An 18,566-nucleotide genomic window follows, 5' to 3' on the forward strand; every position below is an offset into this window, starting at 1 on the left:
AGATGGACTCAGACTGGGAAATACTGGAAGGAAGAGGAGCTCCTTATCAAGTGTGTGCAAAGACACCACACGGGGTGGCGTCAGCACGTCAGGGAATACTGGTCCAAGGCTCAAGGGCAGAGCTGCTAGCAGAAGGGAGAAATGGGAGAGAGGTGTTGATCATGGGGGATGAGGAGGAAAGAGATGGCAGCCAGGAAGCCACAGAGAGAATGGACGCCAAACAAACAACGATGCCGAAAAGCCTTGGGACTGATGGAGATGAGATACTGCGGGACCAAGATAGCTACTGCAAGGAGGTGAGCCAAATGGAGAAGGCACGTATCTGTGCCCAGAGGGAGGTTATAGTCATGTCAGCAAAAGTGGAAGGCAACCGTGCTGCGCTGGAGTGGGCCCAGAGGACTCTGGAAGCTCTTGAGGAGAACCAGGTAGGGACAGTGCTCCCTTTCCCTCCGTCATCCTTTGTGTCGGGGTTTGCCTGTGCTGCCCACAGTCCCTCCTGTTGAATGCTGGAGCACAGTTGGCATGTCAGGAGGGGGTGGCAGAGCCAGGCAGCTCTAGTGGTGTGCCCTGACACTAGCCTGTCTTGTGTTTCCCCTGCACAGCATGTAGTTGAGGCGGAGCTCCGGTGTCAGGCTGCCACGCTTCAGAAGCGGCTTCATGCCCTGCGTTGCGACATCACGCATACCCTGATCCACCAGCTGCCACCCCTGCTGAAGGCAGAGGCCAGTCTCTCTTGCCTGCCCATTCTGCAGAGGCAGTTCAGCCTGGAAGATGCCCATCTGCAGTACATCGCTGGGAGGCAGAAGGAGGCAGCTGCATGGCTGTCAAACCAGCAGAGCCGCCTGGATCTGCTGGAGCTCTGTCTGAAACGAGAGAGAAAGGAGCTGGACCAGAACACTGCTTGGATGAGAGAGATGGAAACTGCCATGAGGGAAACCCAGACCAGGCTGCAGGAGCAGCAGGGCTACTTCAAAGATGCCAGCTCCTCCCAGAAGGATTGTCCATGCACATGGATAAACCCCAAAGACCTCTCTGCTGTACGGTAAGGGCCTTGTGTGTGTGCATGAGAAACAAACTCGATGTGGAGGAGGCAGCATGAGAATGGGAGAGGCATGCTGCAGACCCAAGCTACCAGGCAGTCTAGAAGTGCTCTTCTGCTAGCACAGAGCCACCCTGGCTCTACAGTGGTGAGCAATTCCCAGAAGCATCTACTTCCTGGCTGGCTAGGGCTGATGCAGCAAAGCATGGGCTTGGAGAAGGAATGTGTATGGAGAACAGAGGTTTTCCTAAGATATGAAGGTGGAGGGTGTAGCAGCAAGTCTTCAGCTTCAGAAGGAGAGCTGGGCCAGAAGGAAGTATGAGCTGCTTAGAGCAAGAGCTTTCTCTGGTTGGGTGTCCTGCACTGACAGGGGCTTCTCAGTCCTCCCTGCACAGGTCTGTAGTAGCTACTGCTGGTGTCTGCCAGCAAGGAGTCCTGACTGGCTCTTGAGCCAGCCTGGACTGGACCAGAGACTATGGTGCTCTTCCCACACCCCCAGGACATGAACTCCAGCTCACCAGGAGTGGCTGTCTTCTCATTGTTGCCCCACAGCTGCTTGCACCCCAGTCCCACAGGGCACAATGTCCCCCCCAGCCCTGTTCTTCCTCAGTGCTGGTGCACTGCTCACACCTTTGGCTGGCTGTCCCCTCTTGCAGGCTCTGGGACATGCTGGTGGGGAAAGATCAGAAAGAGCAGCTCTTACGCAGCTATGAGTCCCTAGCAGCCCAATGTGCACAGCTGGTTGAGGACCAGAGGGTGCTGGAAGCACAGTTGGCAGCTCCTACATCCCAGCTCCCTGCCCTGGAGTCCTCCATAGCGGTGCTCTACCAGCTGCTGTACAACAGCTCCAACCAGCTGCAGCTCTCCTCTCCGGTAAGCAAGCACTCCTGCTCCACCAGGCCTTGCTGGGGCACACAGGGCTGTGAGCTGGAGCCCTCTGTGCCATCCTCCCTGGGTGCAGGGAGAAGACTTTACTGCCTCTCAGCCCACAGAGGGAGGGGAGGCTGGCCTGATCCTTGCATTGTCCCAAAAGCTATCCAGTCAGGCAGTGGTGGGCTGAGGGACAGAGGTGATTCTCGCTGTGCTTCACCTGTGAAGTATAGAGATTGGGGTGCCTTAGCCAAGAGGGCCCAATAAGCCACCTCTGTTGCTTGGACTGGATGTGTTTGGAGGCCAGAGCCAGGTGGGTGGTTTGTGTCTGATGGGCTGAGCTGTTCCATGGGTGGAAGAAAAATCCCCCTCTTTCTGCACATTCATATGTGTTTGGGCTCTGCCCCTCAGGAGATCATCGAGCTGATGGAGCAACTTAACACCATGCAGGACAACCTCCATGAAATGCTGTCAGACCTCCTGAGTGACCTCAAGGTCAAGCGTACATCTCTGGAGAGCCCTATCCTGCAGACAGAGCGCAACCTTTATGTGTATTTTTACTGCAATGAGGAACGGCTGAGAGAAGTGGTGGAGGAGCTGGAGAAGCAGGTGTCAGCTTCCTCCAAGGGACCACTGATGGAGCTGCCCCATGCAAAGGAATAGGTCAAAGGGATGCTCTCTCCCTGTCATAAAAGTGGCATCCTCTTTTGGCTGGGCTAGGTCATTAATCCTGGACTGGGAGAGAACTCTGGTTGTCCTGGCTCCAGTGACAGGATACTTGGGTCATGGCCCACCAGCTGTGCTTAAAAGAAGCAGGGACCTTATTCATTAAATGAAGATTTTGCTGAAGCTGGGGAGTGGGTTAGATGATATGTAAGAAATTGATGCATCTTGTGAGTTGGCATTGGAAGCCTTGTATAGACAGGAGACTTTTCATGCCAGCTCTACCAGAGGATGGGTGCTGGGGGCAAGTGGACTGACAGTGTCTGTGTCTTTCTCCACCTGGGGAAAGGAGTTTTGCGTGTTTGGTGGGGAATAAAAACAATTGCAGAGAAATAAGCCTGTTCTTCCCCTCCACAGCAGTTACGCTCTGTGCGGTGAAATCTTGTATTTGCTGAATTTGCTTTCTCAGCTATGGGCTGTGACACTTGCCAGGCTCCGAATCACCCTCCTTTCTCTGACTATCCTATCCAGGGGATGGATGGAGATGCTGGAAAAGGCTAGGGATGCTGCAAGCCTATAGAAGGGGAATTGCTGCAAAGTGAGAGGCTGTCCAGGACCAGACTCAGCTCTGCCACTCTTCCCCTCAACCCAGTTACCTCTGTAACATCATTTTTGTTGAGGTTCCTCAGGCTGGCAAGAGCAGCATCCAGGGCTGGGAGGGCTTCAGCCAAGTCCTTCTGAGCATCATCCGCAATGGCTTGGGCTGTCTGGGCTTTCACTTTGGCCTTCATCTCCTCAGCCTGCACAGCACTTCTTGTCTCTTCAGCCACAGCTGTGTCCACCTGCACCACCAGAGACAGCCTCAGAAGCATGCTGGAGCCAGAGCACCCCTTTGGGTTGGCTCAGCACTGCTAGGTAGGGATCACATGTGTTGTCTTCCAGCAGAGACATGCTGGGGCCTAACTGCTGAAGGGGATCCCCTTCCTGCATCATACCAGCAGGAGGTTTTTGTCAGCCTCTAGAGATCATCCACAAGCTTCAGCTCTGGCTGTGCCTGGAATGGTATTAGTCCTGCAGGAATTAGCTGCTCTACCCATTTTTCCTATTAGTACAGGGGGAGGATGCATAGGCATGCAAATGTGTAGGGGGATAGAAGAATAAGAAACTATGCTGAGGGTTTTGTTTCTAAAACTGTCACTTCTGCCTACCCCCAGGGTTAAAACACTACCAGGAGGTGTAAAGGGAACATGGAATATAGCCAAATCTTTATCTGCTGTGTGGGAACATGGGAGATTGCAAACTCTTTCCCCTTTGCAAGCTGAGCTGTATGATGTTAATGTCTCTGTTCCCTCTGTTTCAGCCTGGCCATCCCAAGTAGGAGAAAGGCAGGCAGGAACGGCAGTGACAGCCAACACAGGACAGTCCCCTCTTCTACAGTGGCATGAGTGACTGTGTGTGATGATCCTTGAGGTCTGGGCTAGCAGGACAGGCTGCAGCTGGATCATCTCCCTGGGCTGAGACGTGGGGGAATGATCCCTTTCAGCAACAACAGTCTGGGCTGCCTGAGGATTATGTTAGTGGCGTTGCTAGTCTGTGCTTGCGAGGGTCTAAACTAGTGAGGAAGGGGAGCTGGTACTTTGGCTGACTGACCCCTGGATTGTGGTTTCAGACAGGGGCATTGCTTCTGCTGGCAACTGGCTGGTAGATCGTGACTGGCCCCCACCAACACCAGAGCAGGGACCCCAACAAAAGGCCATTCTCGCTGTCAGTGCTGCTCTGCCTAAATACCTGCTGTGCTAATCTGAGGCCTTCTTACTGTCAAATCAAACAGGACTTCATACAATCCCTGCAAGGCATCCCCAAGCCCCATGTCCAGTCTGGAAAGTGCAGGGCTGTTCAGCAATGGTACCTGCAGTTGCTCCATGGTTGCCAGTGTGTCCTTGGCTGCCTGTGCCAGGAGAGGGCGGGCGGACTCCAGCTCCTCCTGCATCCTTGCTACATCCTCTGCTGTTTGCAGGAGCTGTGGGAGCAGAGCAGAGTGAGGCAGCAGCCACGGGTGCTGCCCTGGTGGATGCTGCCTGCCCAGTGTCAGGCTGTACACAGCAGGTCCTGCCCTGGTCCCTGCTGAAGCAACAATCTGGCACTGTGGTGTGCTCCTAAACAGTAATGCCTAATGGAGCCAGCACACGATGGGCATTACTTCATAAACTCATTGCAAACAGTCAGCAGAACAACGTTGCTGTTGTAAGGCTTTCAGTGAAAAGGTTAATAAGGAACATTCCAAGAGATGATGAGCTACAGAGAGCTCTGCGGTCCCCAAAGACTGGAGACCATCGCTCTTTTTAGAGCTGTTACAGACTCGGACCTGGCAGAAGGCATTGTTCTGATTTGCTTTAGCCTGAGTTTTCTCCTGTTACACAGGAGATGTATGGCGCATCTCCCTGCATCTCTGCAGCTATAAGTAAACTGCTCAGAGCAGGTAAGGGGGCCCCAAAGCTCTCCTGGGTGTGAGGGACAGACCTTGTCCAGGCCGCTTTTCATCCTTTTCTTGGCTGTCATCAGTTCCTGTTTCTTCTTTCCAATCAGGGAACTGAAGATGCTGAGGAACTCGAGATAGCTCTTGGGAGTGACGTAGTTGTGTCTGGCCAGCTCTGCCAGGTATACTTGGCACTTCTTTGCCACGCTCTGATGAATTTTTACACACACTTGAATCTACAAGGAGAAAGGAAAGAAACATTTTTATTCAGTGCTGAACAAGTGGTAGGTAAGTCCATGTGATGCCCACAGAGAGCACAAGGGACTTATAAAGAGCCTAAGTATACTGTCACAGCAGAGCTTATATATGCATACAGAGGAAGGGTGACAAATGGACATGGCCATTTCAAGGCATACAAAAGCCAACTAGTTCTGTATTTGAATGACTGTGACATGAAACATTTCTGCTACGGGTAGGACCTTTCTGCAGGTGTGTCCTGTATCCATTGTCTATGTGCACCTCAAGACATGGCACACTGAGCATCCAGGAGCTGTGTTGAGTGTGGCACCTACCATCCCATTGACATCTTCAGTACTGGCACCAAGATGTGGGATGTCATGCAAGAAGGAGGCAGCAACGCACTGCAGCGCTTCAGCAGGCCACTTATTAAACCAGTCGATGGTACAGCAGTTCACAAGAGAGGGGAACTGTCTCAAGCGTGCGCGGAAGACTTCTCCAATAGGGCTGAGGGGAAGATATGCAGAAAAGAGATGTTACAACTAGCTACAGATATGAGGATAAAATAGCTTTCTTATTTCCCTAGAACCACCCTGAACTCTTACAGAGTAAGAAGGAAGGGAATAGACCTAAGGAAGAAGGATAAGGGAATGAAAGTTCCAGCAGTGAGCCCCATGTCCTAAGGTGCACGTCACAGCTCACTCCTTAGAAGCTCTGGGTATATTCTGGAAGTATTAAGATGGTAGAAAGGTGATGTTTTCTGGGTCCCTGCCTAGGGAGAACACTTAAGGGGTAACAAATAAATGTGATCTGAAGTTCGTTTCATGCAGGTGAGTGCGTGTACTTGCAGAGAATGCCCTGTACCTTCTGGCAGCCCTCCTGCAAGCTGCTCACAGGCTATGCACTAGAATCATGAGTAAACACGGTGCAACTGAACCCCAAATTCAAGTAAGATATTTTTGTAATGAACACCTCAATGATGTATGGAGGAGGAAGCTTGTATTTAATCTGGATCACTTACAATCATATTCTTAAACATTTCAAACTTCCTCTTGAAACCAGCAAAGTGTAAAAAAAAAAAAAAGAGTATCCAATCCTATGGGAAGGTGGTGTGCAAACCTTACTCCTCCTCCAAAGTCAGGGGCTTGGATACAAATGTCCCATGACAAAGTGATGCAAGGCAAAAGACAAGGAGGGAATAATTAACATTGACAGCATGGAGTCCTACCCCTGAACTGTACCTCATGCACAGGACCATGTGGATATTGCTGCGAACCCGTCCTGTGTATGCAGCCATCAAACTGGCCTTGGTGGGCTGCTGCCCTAGATCTCGAACAACAGGCTTCATAGCCGTCATGATCTCTTCTTGATCATCGGGGTTGTAAATGTTGGGAATGTCACCTGAGTTGAGCAGGTTGTTGATATCCTCAAGGAAGGATTCGTTTTTAATCTAAGTAGATGGGGCAGAACAAAAGAAAAGGCAGTTTCCAAAGTTATAAGACAGTCATGTCTCCACATGCCATGGAGATCACTTCTGGATAAATATAGCCTTCAGCCTCCGTAATGAGAAACCATTTCTGTGATCACTCGGCTGCAGCAAAGCATACTCTGACCCTTGTCCAGCATTTACAATTGAACAGCCATATCCAGCCATTTCAGGGGTGGGGGTGTATGTCTGAGAACAAACCTCCTTCTGCCCGTTTATTGTCTCCTTACAGACAAATTGAGCTCAGGGCCGTGCTCCCTGCTTTGCAGGGACTCTACAACCAGACCCCAGACACCAGGTTGCTCTGTGTCTTCATTCCTCCAGCACAGAACACTTTGTTATTAGGATAAAGCTCATCGATGTGGGAGACAGAGTAATTGTAGAGATGTGTCACAGTCTGTGGGACGATCTCCCTCCAGAGCTACACTCACCTCTCCACCTTTGCTAAATCAGAAATACACAGCATCCATCTACTTGACTAAATGCACCCTCTCATGCCTCTCTTCTCCCACACGTGCTTCTCACTGCAGGGAAAAGGATGCAAGAACAAGCGGCATTTGACAGCTGCTCATCTCACTGCTTAGGGCACTGCCAGAAGGGACTCGGTTCCTATGATAATGAAGGCAGTAAAAAAGTCTATGGGGAACATCATAACCATGAATTCCAGAAGCTGGCTCAGTCCTTAGCAAGTTACAGGTTACAGTAAACAAGCCAACATTATCCTGTGGAACCAGCAGGCATACGGCCTGATATCTTTGAAAAGAAAGAGAACGATGTTACTTAGGACTTCTAGTATCAGTAGCCAGCATAGTGCTTAGCTTCAGGCAGCTGGGTCTAAAATCTTTGATTCCACCAAACCCTTGGCTGGAGCTGAAAGAGTCTTCCTTGAGCAACAGAACAATCAGCCCACTCACACAGAGCTCTACAGTCCCTCTAGCAACAAACGTACCACCTTTGGTTTACCTGGGGCTTCTTTATAAGATGATGAAGGTGGACTACTTAAGAAATACAAGTTGTACCTGGTTTGTATCAAGCTCCTCAATCCTCCTTAGGGGGATTTATTGAGCTTAGAGATGTGTTTCTGACTCCTTTTGAGATGGAGTCCACCATGCTAATACTCCTGTACCTGTGTGTCTACGAATAGGAAGGTCTTGGGTAGACTTTGAAGGCCTGCCTTCATCATGATCTTCCTCACGTCATCTCGCCATTCAGTTATGCCATAATTTTTGGACAGTTCAATCTGGAAACACTCATAATCTGCCCTAAAGGAAAGAGAAGCCTGGGGAGTTACAGGGAATTAAAATCTCCTCTTTTGTCAATCCTGAGCATGTGTTGTGGACTCAGGGGGAGAGGACTCAAGCAAGTTGTTTTCCTGCAATGAGTCCTGAGCACACATCTGTCCTTGTGCCATGTTCAGCCACCAACCCAAGAGCACGTTTTACTCAAAGCAGAGATACCCAAGGTAGCTAGAAACAGGGAGAAGTACAATTCCATGAGCTAACACAGTCACACTGCTTGTTGGGCCCAGTGCCTCAGAGTGCAGAGGGAGCAACTCAATGTGGAATTTTTTTGTGATGCTGCCCTCAGAGCCTGGTGCACCTGGGAACTGTGGATGCGTTTCTCTAGAATCACACACTGTATTCAGAGCTGCAAGAATTTTCTTCCTCACCCTAGTTCCCCGGCTCATCAAGTTTCCTCCTGGAGGCCCCTTCGTTCCCAAGACTCACCAGTCCTACTGCCAGGTGCCACTGTCACTTGATCACTTGTCACTAGTAGTTCCTGCCTTTGTCTTCCAGCTGCCCAGCTCCCAGGAAGAAGCCCCTATCTCTCCCCCTGCCATGCTGAGTGCTGCACAGGCCACTGAGCTGCCATGCACCATGCTGCGTTTGCTCATTCGCTGCATGCCCACAGCAGTAACCCAAGCTACTAGCAGGAAAAAAAGTCAATTTTTTCTACTGTAGCTGTGCATGTTAACTGAGCTCTAGCTCTTAACTGTTAAATCTGAAGAGTCAGCAACCAGAAAAATGTGTAACCAGCAGTAAGGTCAGGAAGAGAGATTCTCTGGAGGCAGCCCCAATGGAGCTGCTCCACATTATGTGCATTGGAGTGCATTACTTACATGTGAGATGCCAGTCTGGTGAGAGACTGTCTCCCGCTGCCCCCAACACCCAGGAGAAGAGCATTCCCTGGAGCCTGCCGCAGGATCCGGCTGATTCGGCAGATATGCTGTATCGCATCCATGAAAAGCACAAGCTTCAGCTCTGGGGTGTTGATTTGATTGTACTCCTCCAGGTAATCCTCAATGACAACCTTCAGCTGTGGGCAGAAACAGCCAATTGTGACTACCAGGTAAAAGCAAACATGAGGGTGTGCGTGGTTGTCTGTAAGCACAGCCGGACCCCTGGGAGGGCAGAGCCTGGTGCTCATCAGGGGCTGGGAGCAGCTGCCTCTCTCTGCTGCTCCCTGGGAGCTGCTTGTGGGGAGGTGGTGGTTCTCTTTGCTCCATGCTCCTATAGGAATTGCCATTGGACTGGGCTGAATTTAGCTAGTGATGGTGGTGGCAGCTGCTAAATGGTGACCTTAAACTGACTCAGGCAAGTGACTACGGTCTGCTGTTCCCAACAGTGCTGTTTCCCTGTTGGGAACTCCCCAGAAGCAGTTCAAATAAAATAGCTTGTGGCTGCCCGACTCATGCTGTTCCAGGGTCTCCCTCTGAGAGAGCTTCCTCACTCTACAGCTGACCACTGCCTGCTGCTGCATCCTGTGGTTAGGATTCTGGATGGAATGGGCAGGTGCTGGAAGAAAAACCCGCTGGCTTTAGATGACTAGAGAAGCGCGCTTTTCTCCTGGTCCACCCACAGCACAGAATAGCTGCAGCAGCAGTCTCTCTTGGCCTTTCCAGAGCTCTCTTCAACAGCGCCCTCAGGCCAGAGCAAAAGATGAAGCATGAATACATCTGGGATTTGGTCCCACCCCCCTCAGCAATCTCCCTGTGAACCTGGGCAAGCAAAACCAGCTGGAATTCATAGTGTTGAGATTCCTGCCTAGATGCCAAAGTCCTGTGTGCATCAGTGGACTGTGCAGCAGCTTGGTAAGTCTGGCTGTCGCAGCTGTGCTCATCTAGGTGGGGGACAGGCCTACCTACTTTGCAAAGAGATTGGAAAGCTCAGTTAATTACCAGTCCTTGCCACACAGCTATCACAAGAGGAGAGATGATCACAAGAGGAGAGACGACAGGATAATCATCTGTTTCTGATAACGAGTGCAAAAAGTACTGCTCATTGCCTTTGCTTAATTATCACTACCAAAGTACTTGCAGTATCTTCTCCAACAGAGAATCTGGCAGTAACATTAATTACTTATAAAGGTCAATTGTGAAGTCTTTAATGGCAAAAGTAGTATTGTTTGGGGGTAATGTGCCATTTCTTTCCAGCAAATTTCACTTTCCAGTCCCAAGTGCAGCTCATTTGGGAGATCTGGCATAGCAGGCTGCCCCCAGGATGGCACTGCAGAGAGAGCTTGTTCCACCTCAACTTCCCATCGCACCAAATGCAGCCACTATCCATATCTGGGGTAGGATTTTGCATGAGAGCCCTGGGAGGGTTTGTGATTCTAGACACCTTCAATTCAAGCACCCCCATGGTTACTATTAAATGTTTTCTTTTGTTTGCAGAAGACTTGGAAGATGTGAACATAGTTCACATCATGATGATTCCTAGGGCCCTTACCTTTTCCTGGCTGTTGATTGGTTGGTACAGTTTGATATTAGCACCCGGCTCCATGAAGTCCCCAAACAGAACTGGCTGTGAGGGTATGACCTCCTCAAAAGTGGTGCCTAACTCCTCCATCATATTCTTCATCAGGTTGTCAAACCAGGTCCGGTCCTCCTTGCTGACCAGGCGATCACAGAAGACCCGGCAGCTCTCGTGGTACCACAGTCTCAGCAGGGCCACTTTGTCCTGGCAGGAAATCCCAGCAAAATACCCCCATGAGAGAAGCAGAGAAGTATTAAGAGCCTTGCTGTCAGGAAAGCTGGTTCCTGCCCAGCATGTGGCCAGCTCCACTCCTGCTAGAAGGCAGCTGGAGTGGAGAAAGAACTGGGTGGAGGAAGCTGCATTCCCTTCTCCTCAAAAACAACTCTTGTCAAAACAGCTGCTTTGCAGAGAGCTCATTACAGCTTCAGCTAATCCCCCCTTTATTTGTCCATATGTCAGGCTTTCTTTGAGAGATTTAAATTTCGTGGTGTTTGTCCTTATCTTTACCCCAGTTTAATTTAATTTTTACTGTTTTCAGAAGTTCTTGTGTTTGTTGGTGTATTTAGATGTAGCACAGAACCAGGGTCCCAAGTATTTCCTGTGATAAATCAATCCCTACTGGCTAGGCTGGAGCCAGAGCAAGGTTCTCAGGAGCGCTGAAGGGGCAGAAGCCTCCATTGCTACAAGCTGGTAACAGGACAACACCTCTGCCCCTGCATGGTCCCCTACGGCTCCATCCAGCCCTGAACGGCCAGGCTGCGCTGTACTGACTCCCTGTGGCCACTCACCTGCCTCCACACCAAGGAAGGACTGGGGTGGCGGGGGACTCTGTTTGCTACTGGTACTAGGCAGTATAGCCAAAGGGAAGGTCACCACCTTCATTGAACAGTGCCAAAGTGCAGCTTCAATAAGAAATTGAGGCCTGTTTGCAGGCCTGTCAACAAGACCTGAACTGGAACATTTCAGGTCTTCTCCTGGGTGGCACGGCTGTGCTGATGGGAGGACTCACCTCGATCTTGCTGGGCTCAGCCATGAGCATGCCCTGGAACACCTTGGAGAGGTCTCTCAGGTTGAAGGTGTAATGTGACTTCGCTGGTGTGGGCAGCAGCTCAGATGTGATGGTCAAATACACACAGATAGTGGCATCAACCAAGGGCTCATTCAAGTCTTTGACTGCAAGTGCTCCTGCTGTAGAGACAGAGGAAGGTGGAGAACGATGCTGAGGTGGCAGCTCTGGGTTGAGAAGGTCTTAGCAGTGCAAAAGGACAGCACTGAGTGGCAGAGGTGTTGCTAGGATGTCCTGGTTCTGGTGGGGATAGGAGCTGTAATGGGACACAGCTGAGTTGGCCATGCTCAGTATATAGCCAGGGCAGCTGGGTTGGGGGGCAGGAATTGCCACTTGGGAGCCAGCTGGGGCTCTCCTGGGTGCCAGTCAGTGAGCAGTGATACATTAACTGTTTCATATATTCCTCCATCAGTATTATTGTTGTTGTATTCCTCTTTCCCTTGCTGTTCTCTTAAATTGCCTTTATCTCAACCCATACAGCTTTGCCTCTTTCTTCCAATTTTCGCCCCATCACACCACTTGGGGGGGGAGTGAGTGAAAGACCACATGATTCTTTGTTACCACGACACAGGACTTGGCCAGGAACACACTTTTCTTCTGCTTTCTTATGCAGAGACTCTTTGGGGACCTGACCAAGCACCTGCTCACTCCAGTGGACAGTTTGCCAATGAGTTTCCCAACCAAAGGGAACTGGATTTGGGGAGGGAAGAATGCATCGCAACAATTCTGTGGTGTTAAGAGTTCATGCACCCCAGGCAGAGAGGAGAGACTGCCAGACAGGTAATTGGCGGCTACCTGAAACACTCGCAGACAGGTTTTCCTTCTTCCTCCTTGTACTCCCTCAGTGGAGTCTCAGCTACTTTTAAGCTAGGAGGTGCAAGTGCCCTCTTAGCTAAACCGCCTTGCAATTCACTGAGCTCAGCAAACGCAAAGCCACTGAGGAATAACTTCTTATGCAATAGTCTGACAAGATTCAAACACAGCTGCCAGTTTTATAGCATAAAATACTTTCTTTTTCAGTCCCAACCAAGTTCATTACAAACACTCCTGGGGAAGTAGAGCCCTGTGACATCCAAGCATTTTGCACTTTTTTGCATTATTTCCAAAATTCGTTACTTTCTTTCTAAATCACAGGTAGATGCTTCAGTGTGCCCCTGAGCTCAGTCAGGTACTGATGCTTATGAATATTGCAAGCACTCAGAAGAAAGCTCTGCTTTGCTTTTCTCATAGCCCACTATTCTCACTCCTTCCTACTGGCAGATTTGCAGATGAGGGCACATTTGCAAAGATGATCCTAAATTCCCACCCTGTCAAATATAAGAGGACTCATTTAACTCCAAATGAACCCTTTTTTCTGGGTGGCTGTAGCACCATGCTTAGATCCTCCCTGCTCAGCTGTCCACAGGCTGCAGCAGATGGAGAGTAACAGAAGGCTCTGCTTCCACAGAAGGCTGTTGTCTGGGCAAGTGTCTGTCTGCTGAAAGCACAGGTAAGCTACGCCATGCTGTGCCCATCAGCTTGTTCTGTTCACAGTCTCTCTCTGTCTCTCATCTTTCTGCTCTTACTTACGCACTGGATCTCTGTAACTTCTTTCTCCGAGAAGTCCATCTAGAAAAAGACAGAAAACCTGAGCTGCGACTTTACTTGCTGAGGTAAAGGATAACTGCATCATCTATCACAAACAAAATCCTCTTCGAAAGGCCTAGCCTATGGGATACCTTAAGAAGAGTATGTGAGAGCCAAAGTTGAAGTTTGCTGATTTACACCAGCAGAGTTTGGCCCTAAAACTTAACAGTGTATGAGCTCTCTGTTTGCTAAGATTCAAACATCACTTTCCCAAAAGCATCTTCAAACAACTAATACAAGTTCCAGCTTCCAACACTTCGATCAGATATTCCTCCCTTTTCTACCTCCATTGAGTTCACCAGCAACAGGAGGAGAAGGTGGCAGTTGTCTGCAGAACTTACCCATCCAGCTGCCAAGGATGGTGGAGAAGATAGCCTTCTTGCTGCTCTCCTCCATCTCCGTGAAGGAAAGGTAGTTGAAATGGCGTGTGAGGCGTGGAGTGACAGCGTTTCTTCCCCCTCCAGGAGGTCCCATGGCACAGATGAAATTAATATCCACCAGCTTCTTAAAGGTGCCTTGAAGAGTGAAAAATCGGGAATGAATGCTAGGTTGTAGCTAAAAACCCTCGCCACAAGTCTCCACAGGAGGTATGCATATCTATCAACAGGCCAACTTTTGCCAGGAGTACTGGGCAAAGGACCTGGGTCATACCGATCTGCTTCCTGTCGTACCAGCCCTGGTGGTCCATCCATTGCCGCAGCAGCTCGATAGGTGGCTGAGCACCGTATGTCTCCAGCATGGGCATGTTCAAATCATCAATAAAAAATATGAAGTACCGTCCAACCGGAGGCCCGAACACACCCTTCCGCCTGTAAGGACACAGGACAACTATTGCAAAGGAACTCCTGACTCGATCCGAAAGCAGTTTTTTTCTCCAGAGGTTTCCTGGGTTAGCAGTTTCAGCTATCCTTACACTTACACTCCATACACCTTTATATGGGCCTTTGCATGGAAAAGATCTGGAGCAATGTTTGAGGCACCAACTTCTTCTCAAACACAAGTGAAATTTTGTCTACTTATGCACAATGTCAATGAATAAATGGGTGCAAATAAAAGCAAAGCTTGAGCCCGTGAATCTGTTAGAAACTTCAAACCTGTGGCTGACCAGGGAGGCAAAAGGGAAGCTGTTAACCCTGGGGAGTGGGATTGGGGATCAGCAGTCACCTTTTCTCCCCTCATCAGTTTCTATTACAATCCCGCACCTGGGTTTGCAAACACCCATGCTATGAAACATAGTATTTTTGGAATAACTAGAACTGGAGCAACTCTTACAGACCCTCACTAATCTTTCTCACTTTCTTGCTGTTGTATCAAGTTATTACTGGCTCTCACAATCCCAGCTCAGGTTTGCTGTGTGTCCTATTTGTTATCCGCAGCTGTACATGCTTGGGGCCCTTTCAGGTCTTGGGATGAAACTAAATGGCCAAGTTGATGGAAACATTGAGCTTAGGGATGCTGCCTTTGTGAACATAGAAACGAAACTTGCCTCTTATCCAGTTTGCTGTCAATGAGATCCTGGGTTTGGTTAGCAGAGGTGCGTGCCGAAAACATCAGGAAGTGGGTGACGTATCTGGGAGGCAATTTCTTCAAAAGCTTGTCTGTAATTGTGAGAGTCTTCCCGGTGCCCGTGGGACCAATGCAGAGAACCTAGAAGCACAATCAGGAATGCAACATAACCATAGGCATGCAGTCTGTGTTTCCCAGCTTTCTGACGTTTGCTGGAGGAAATGCAGGTTACTGCTCACTTAGGCATTCAAAGGCTGGGAGAGGACAGAAGGGTCGCTTCTTCAGTAAGGACAGCTGCTCAATAGATCTCTTGGTGTGGAAAGAATCCAACCAGAGAAGTATGAAATGGAACCATAGGAAAGAGGTAAAGAGGGATGGCGATGGGCTATCTAGCAATTGCTGTTCAATTTGATTGAAAAAGAGTGTTGATATTCCTTTGGGGCACTGTGTGGTGCCTGGGGACTGAACGGAGAACTCTTGTTGAGCAAAGAACTACAAATCCATGAGAGTGGGAAATAATTTCAAAGTATCAGGTAGCTGTTAGGTTCTGACTGCACTGGGAGAGGAAAAGGTGCCCCTCTTGATGAGAAGAAGTTTGAATCAAAAAAGCAAAGACAAGGCTGAGCACGTACTGGCTTATGGTTGGTGAGCAACAGCTCCAGCAGATGGGCCATTCGGACTGTGTTCATCGTGGGCACAATAATGTCACAGTAGTTGGTATCAGGAACCATGGTGAACTTTGCTGAAGAGTCCAGCCACTTCTCCCAGCACACCTGAAAGGTATGGCTGTGTTTAGAGAGGGCAGTTGCATCTATCCCCTGCAGGAATAGGAAAACTATTGCTGCTGTGTTTTCCCTGTCACAGACCCGCTGTGGCCTTCCCACAGAAACGATGCTGGCAGCTTCTACCAAGCAGCTGATGCTCATGTAGGGCTCTTTTCTTTGCTCTGATTTCAGGAAGGGGAAGCATTTTTCCTCTTTTTTTTTCCTTTTTTTTTTTTTTTTTTTTCTCGTTTCAGCCTAGGGGCTGGTGACTGTCAGTCAGATGGGCCTTCTATGCCCTACTGTCTCCTGTGGAAAACATGGCATATTTGTCTGCCTTGCTCTTCCCTCCAGACTGTGCTGCACACAGCTCTTCTTTCTAACACAGAGAGACCTTTCCATCCGAGCTTCTCCCTGTCCTCCAGCAGTCACACTCGTAGAGCCCTCTCACTTTCCTGAGCACTGGCAGAGGCACTTAGGTCTGAACTGATCAGCTCTTGGCTCAGATTCAAAAGATCTGCTTCACATCCCTGAGGGCAAGAAACTGCCTTCTTCCTTTAATGAAAAGCTTCATTTCACTTTAAACGTTCTCACTTGGTTCCTATAGGCCTTTCTTATTTGCCCTTGATGAGAAAATCCTACCAAATTTGGCAGGACTGTATTGTTTCCTGGTCCCTCACCCCAAATTTCCCAGCCTGGAGTAGAAAGTGAAATATTTTACCTCCTTAACGACCTCCTCATCCAGATCATCTTCAGCACTGCTAAGCCCAGCATCGTACAGTTTATAGTCATAAACTAGCCCTTCTTCTGGGAAAAGTAACTGGATCTGTGGGAATAAAGCTGGGGTAAACTTGCAGGCCACTCAGCTGAATATAGAGGAGGATCTGCACTGCTGCAAGGACGACTTTACTAATGGGATGCTGCCCAGACCAGGGGGGTCAGGTGTCTCTCCCAGATCTTCCAGCTCCAGGGGATCCTTGAAGTTTGAGGCAGGTATGGTACACGAGATCCCAAGAGGAAGCCCATCCAAAGCCTCCAGGCTTTCAAGAAGCTCTGAACCCCATTCCTCATTACCCATTCCCTCTCTAATGAGAGAGGATTTGCTTTTCCTTTACTCACCTTTTCCTTTTCCATCTTCTCCCTGAGCCATGAGCTGAAGGCCATGCGACCTTGGGAATCTCCAGTAGCTCCCACACTCCAGATCAAGGCAAATATAAACCAGGGCTCAATCAGCTCTCCGATACGAGCTGCCTTTTCCTGGGGAATACTCTTAATTCCCTGAGAACCACAAAAGACTAGAAGTAAAATTCTCAGGCATGGTTAAGGTACACAAAACCCAGACTCTTCTTAATGGCCTCATAATTCTATTCAGCTTGTATGTAGCTTTTTCTAGATAGTTTTTCACAGGCCTTGTTAATATATTCTGGGGATTAAAACTTGCCGTTTCACTGGTGTACTTGAGAGACTCCCCTTGCTGAACTAATGTCACTCAACAGGAGCTGGGAGAAGAATTTAGTCTTTGTTTTTTAATTTGAAAATTGTCCAGCCTTCTTCAATGCTAATTCTCAAAGGACCTGCAATCTGAAGTGCATTGCTGCTTAGCTCTGATCTCTGCTTTCCACTCATTCCCCAATTCCCTCTGCTATAAATAAAAGCGAACCTCTTCCCTCCATGTCTGCTAGGCATGGAGCTTATCTTTTGCTCTTTCAGTGGCCAAAGCATGATCTTTCCAGGTTTACCTGTGCTTTGCAGGATGTTGTATTGCCTTCTGCCACATAGATGAGCTACAGCATGACCTTTCTGCACCAACACTTTGTTCTCTGGTGACTCACCCTCTGTATGGACTTAGTGCCCTTGAGAATTACAAATACACACAAACTATAGCAGCAAAATCATACCTCAATGGGAATGAAAGGCTGAAACAAACATTCCAAGAGCGTGAAGAGGCTCCTTGTGAGGTTACTGTCCGTTGAGGCAATTATCTCCTTCACAAATCTCCGGACAAAACTGATGGCCTCCTGTAAGGAGAGGCAGGAACAGCTCAGTGTCACCATCCAACACAATTGACTTTGCTTTTACCTTCTGGGGTTCTGGTTTCTCCTTGCCTCCCCCCAGGCTACATTTAGCAGGGAGGGGATGACTGAGAATGCTGCTATTTCCTGCTGTGTCCCGAGTACCACCATTTTGGCTGGAGAGAAAAGTAAGTCAAACCACTTGCTTCAGTCTTAGTCATGAGAAATCTCTGGGCTTGCCTTTTGGTTCTGTGCAACAGTGATGTGCATCTTGTGCCATCACTGCTGTTAAATAGTTTGCTCCCTCCAGACCTTTCCTTTGCAGCTCTGGGTTATTCATTAAAATAGTGGCTCAGGAGAAGAGCAGAAATAACAAGACTTGTTCTTACAACCTTCTCCCTGAAGTAACTCCACTGTAAGCAATGGATGATTTTGTCCAGAAGATAATTTAAAAAGGAAATAAAACAAACTATAATGACCAATAAGACTAAGAAACATCTGTAGGGATCAGTGAATAACCTCTATTAAACCCAGGAAATTCACAGAGCAGTTTATACACTGTTAGTCTGAAGCACTCCCACAATGGCATTTAAATCCAAGCCTTGACAAGTTTGGGCTGGTTGATATCTGAGCTGACAAACTCCAAGCCACAGAAGGGCTGAAATAACATGGTAGCTCACCTTGAGGAATCTCCTGAAGAGAGATGCTAGCTGCTGTGAGAAGGGCTGCATGATGCCTGGGATGTTTTGCAGCCAGCACTCGATGAAGGGCTCCAGCCCCAAGATGCTGGGTTCCAGGTAAACCATGCCACAGCGGGAGACCGTGGCAGGGGAAGCAACAGCCAGATCCTGGACTTCAAACATCATGGTCATGCTCTGGAAAATGCAAAAGAAGAGAAAGAAGGATAAGGACTTGATCACTTCTGATATGCCTTTCAGAATAATTTGGTGAAGCTGAAATATTTCCCTTTGCTGCAGGAGCCCTCCTCTTCTGCTGCTTGTGCAGCACGGCAGAGGTCTGGCCAACACAGGCCTGCTACTGAGACAGCAATTTCCATACAAGTCCATGA

At 49.0% G+C, this 18,566-nt stretch overlaps 1 protein-coding gene across 1 annotated transcript in view; it reads right to left on the reverse strand.

The window, feature by feature from the left end:
• DNAH1 (dynein axonemal heavy chain 1) overlaps positions 1 to 18,566 on the reverse strand; it is a 70,571-nt gene that overhangs the window by 14,227 nt on the left and 37,778 nt on the right. The window contains exons 37-54 of the mRNA XM_054216060.1: positions 18,178 to 18,372; positions 17,384 to 17,503; positions 16,605 to 16,763; positions 16,207 to 16,311; positions 15,357 to 15,497; positions 14,705 to 14,865; positions 13,870 to 14,027; positions 13,560 to 13,733; positions 13,162 to 13,200; positions 11,536 to 11,714; positions 10,500 to 10,730; positions 8,891 to 9,087; positions 7,898 to 8,033; positions 6,527 to 6,735; positions 5,621 to 5,792; positions 5,093 to 5,284; positions 4,482 to 4,592; positions 3,229 to 3,414 (exon numbers count right to left, since the gene is read on the reverse strand). Coding sequence (XP_054072035.1) covers positions 3,229 to 3,414; positions 4,482 to 4,592; positions 5,093 to 5,284; positions 5,621 to 5,792; positions 6,527 to 6,735; positions 7,898 to 8,033; positions 8,891 to 9,087; positions 10,500 to 10,730; positions 11,536 to 11,714; positions 13,162 to 13,200; positions 13,560 to 13,733; positions 13,870 to 14,027; positions 14,705 to 14,865; positions 15,357 to 15,497; positions 16,207 to 16,311; positions 16,605 to 16,763; positions 17,384 to 17,503; positions 18,178 to 18,372 — 2,865 coding nt within the window. The remainder of the gene's footprint in view (positions 1 to 3,228; positions 3,415 to 4,481; positions 4,593 to 5,092; positions 5,285 to 5,620; positions 5,793 to 6,526; positions 6,736 to 7,897; positions 8,034 to 8,890; positions 9,088 to 10,499; positions 10,731 to 11,535; positions 11,715 to 13,161; positions 13,201 to 13,559; positions 13,734 to 13,869; positions 14,028 to 14,704; positions 14,866 to 15,356; positions 15,498 to 16,206; positions 16,312 to 16,604; positions 16,764 to 17,383; positions 17,504 to 18,177; positions 18,373 to 18,566) is intronic.

This window comes from Rissa tridactyla, chromosome 10 (genome assembly GCF_028500815.1).
Source record: "Rissa tridactyla isolate bRisTri1 chromosome 10, bRisTri1.patW.cur.20221130, whole genome shotgun sequence".
In the NCBI taxonomy this organism is placed as follows: domain Eukaryota; kingdom Metazoa; phylum Chordata; class Aves; order Charadriiformes; family Laridae; genus Rissa; species Rissa tridactyla.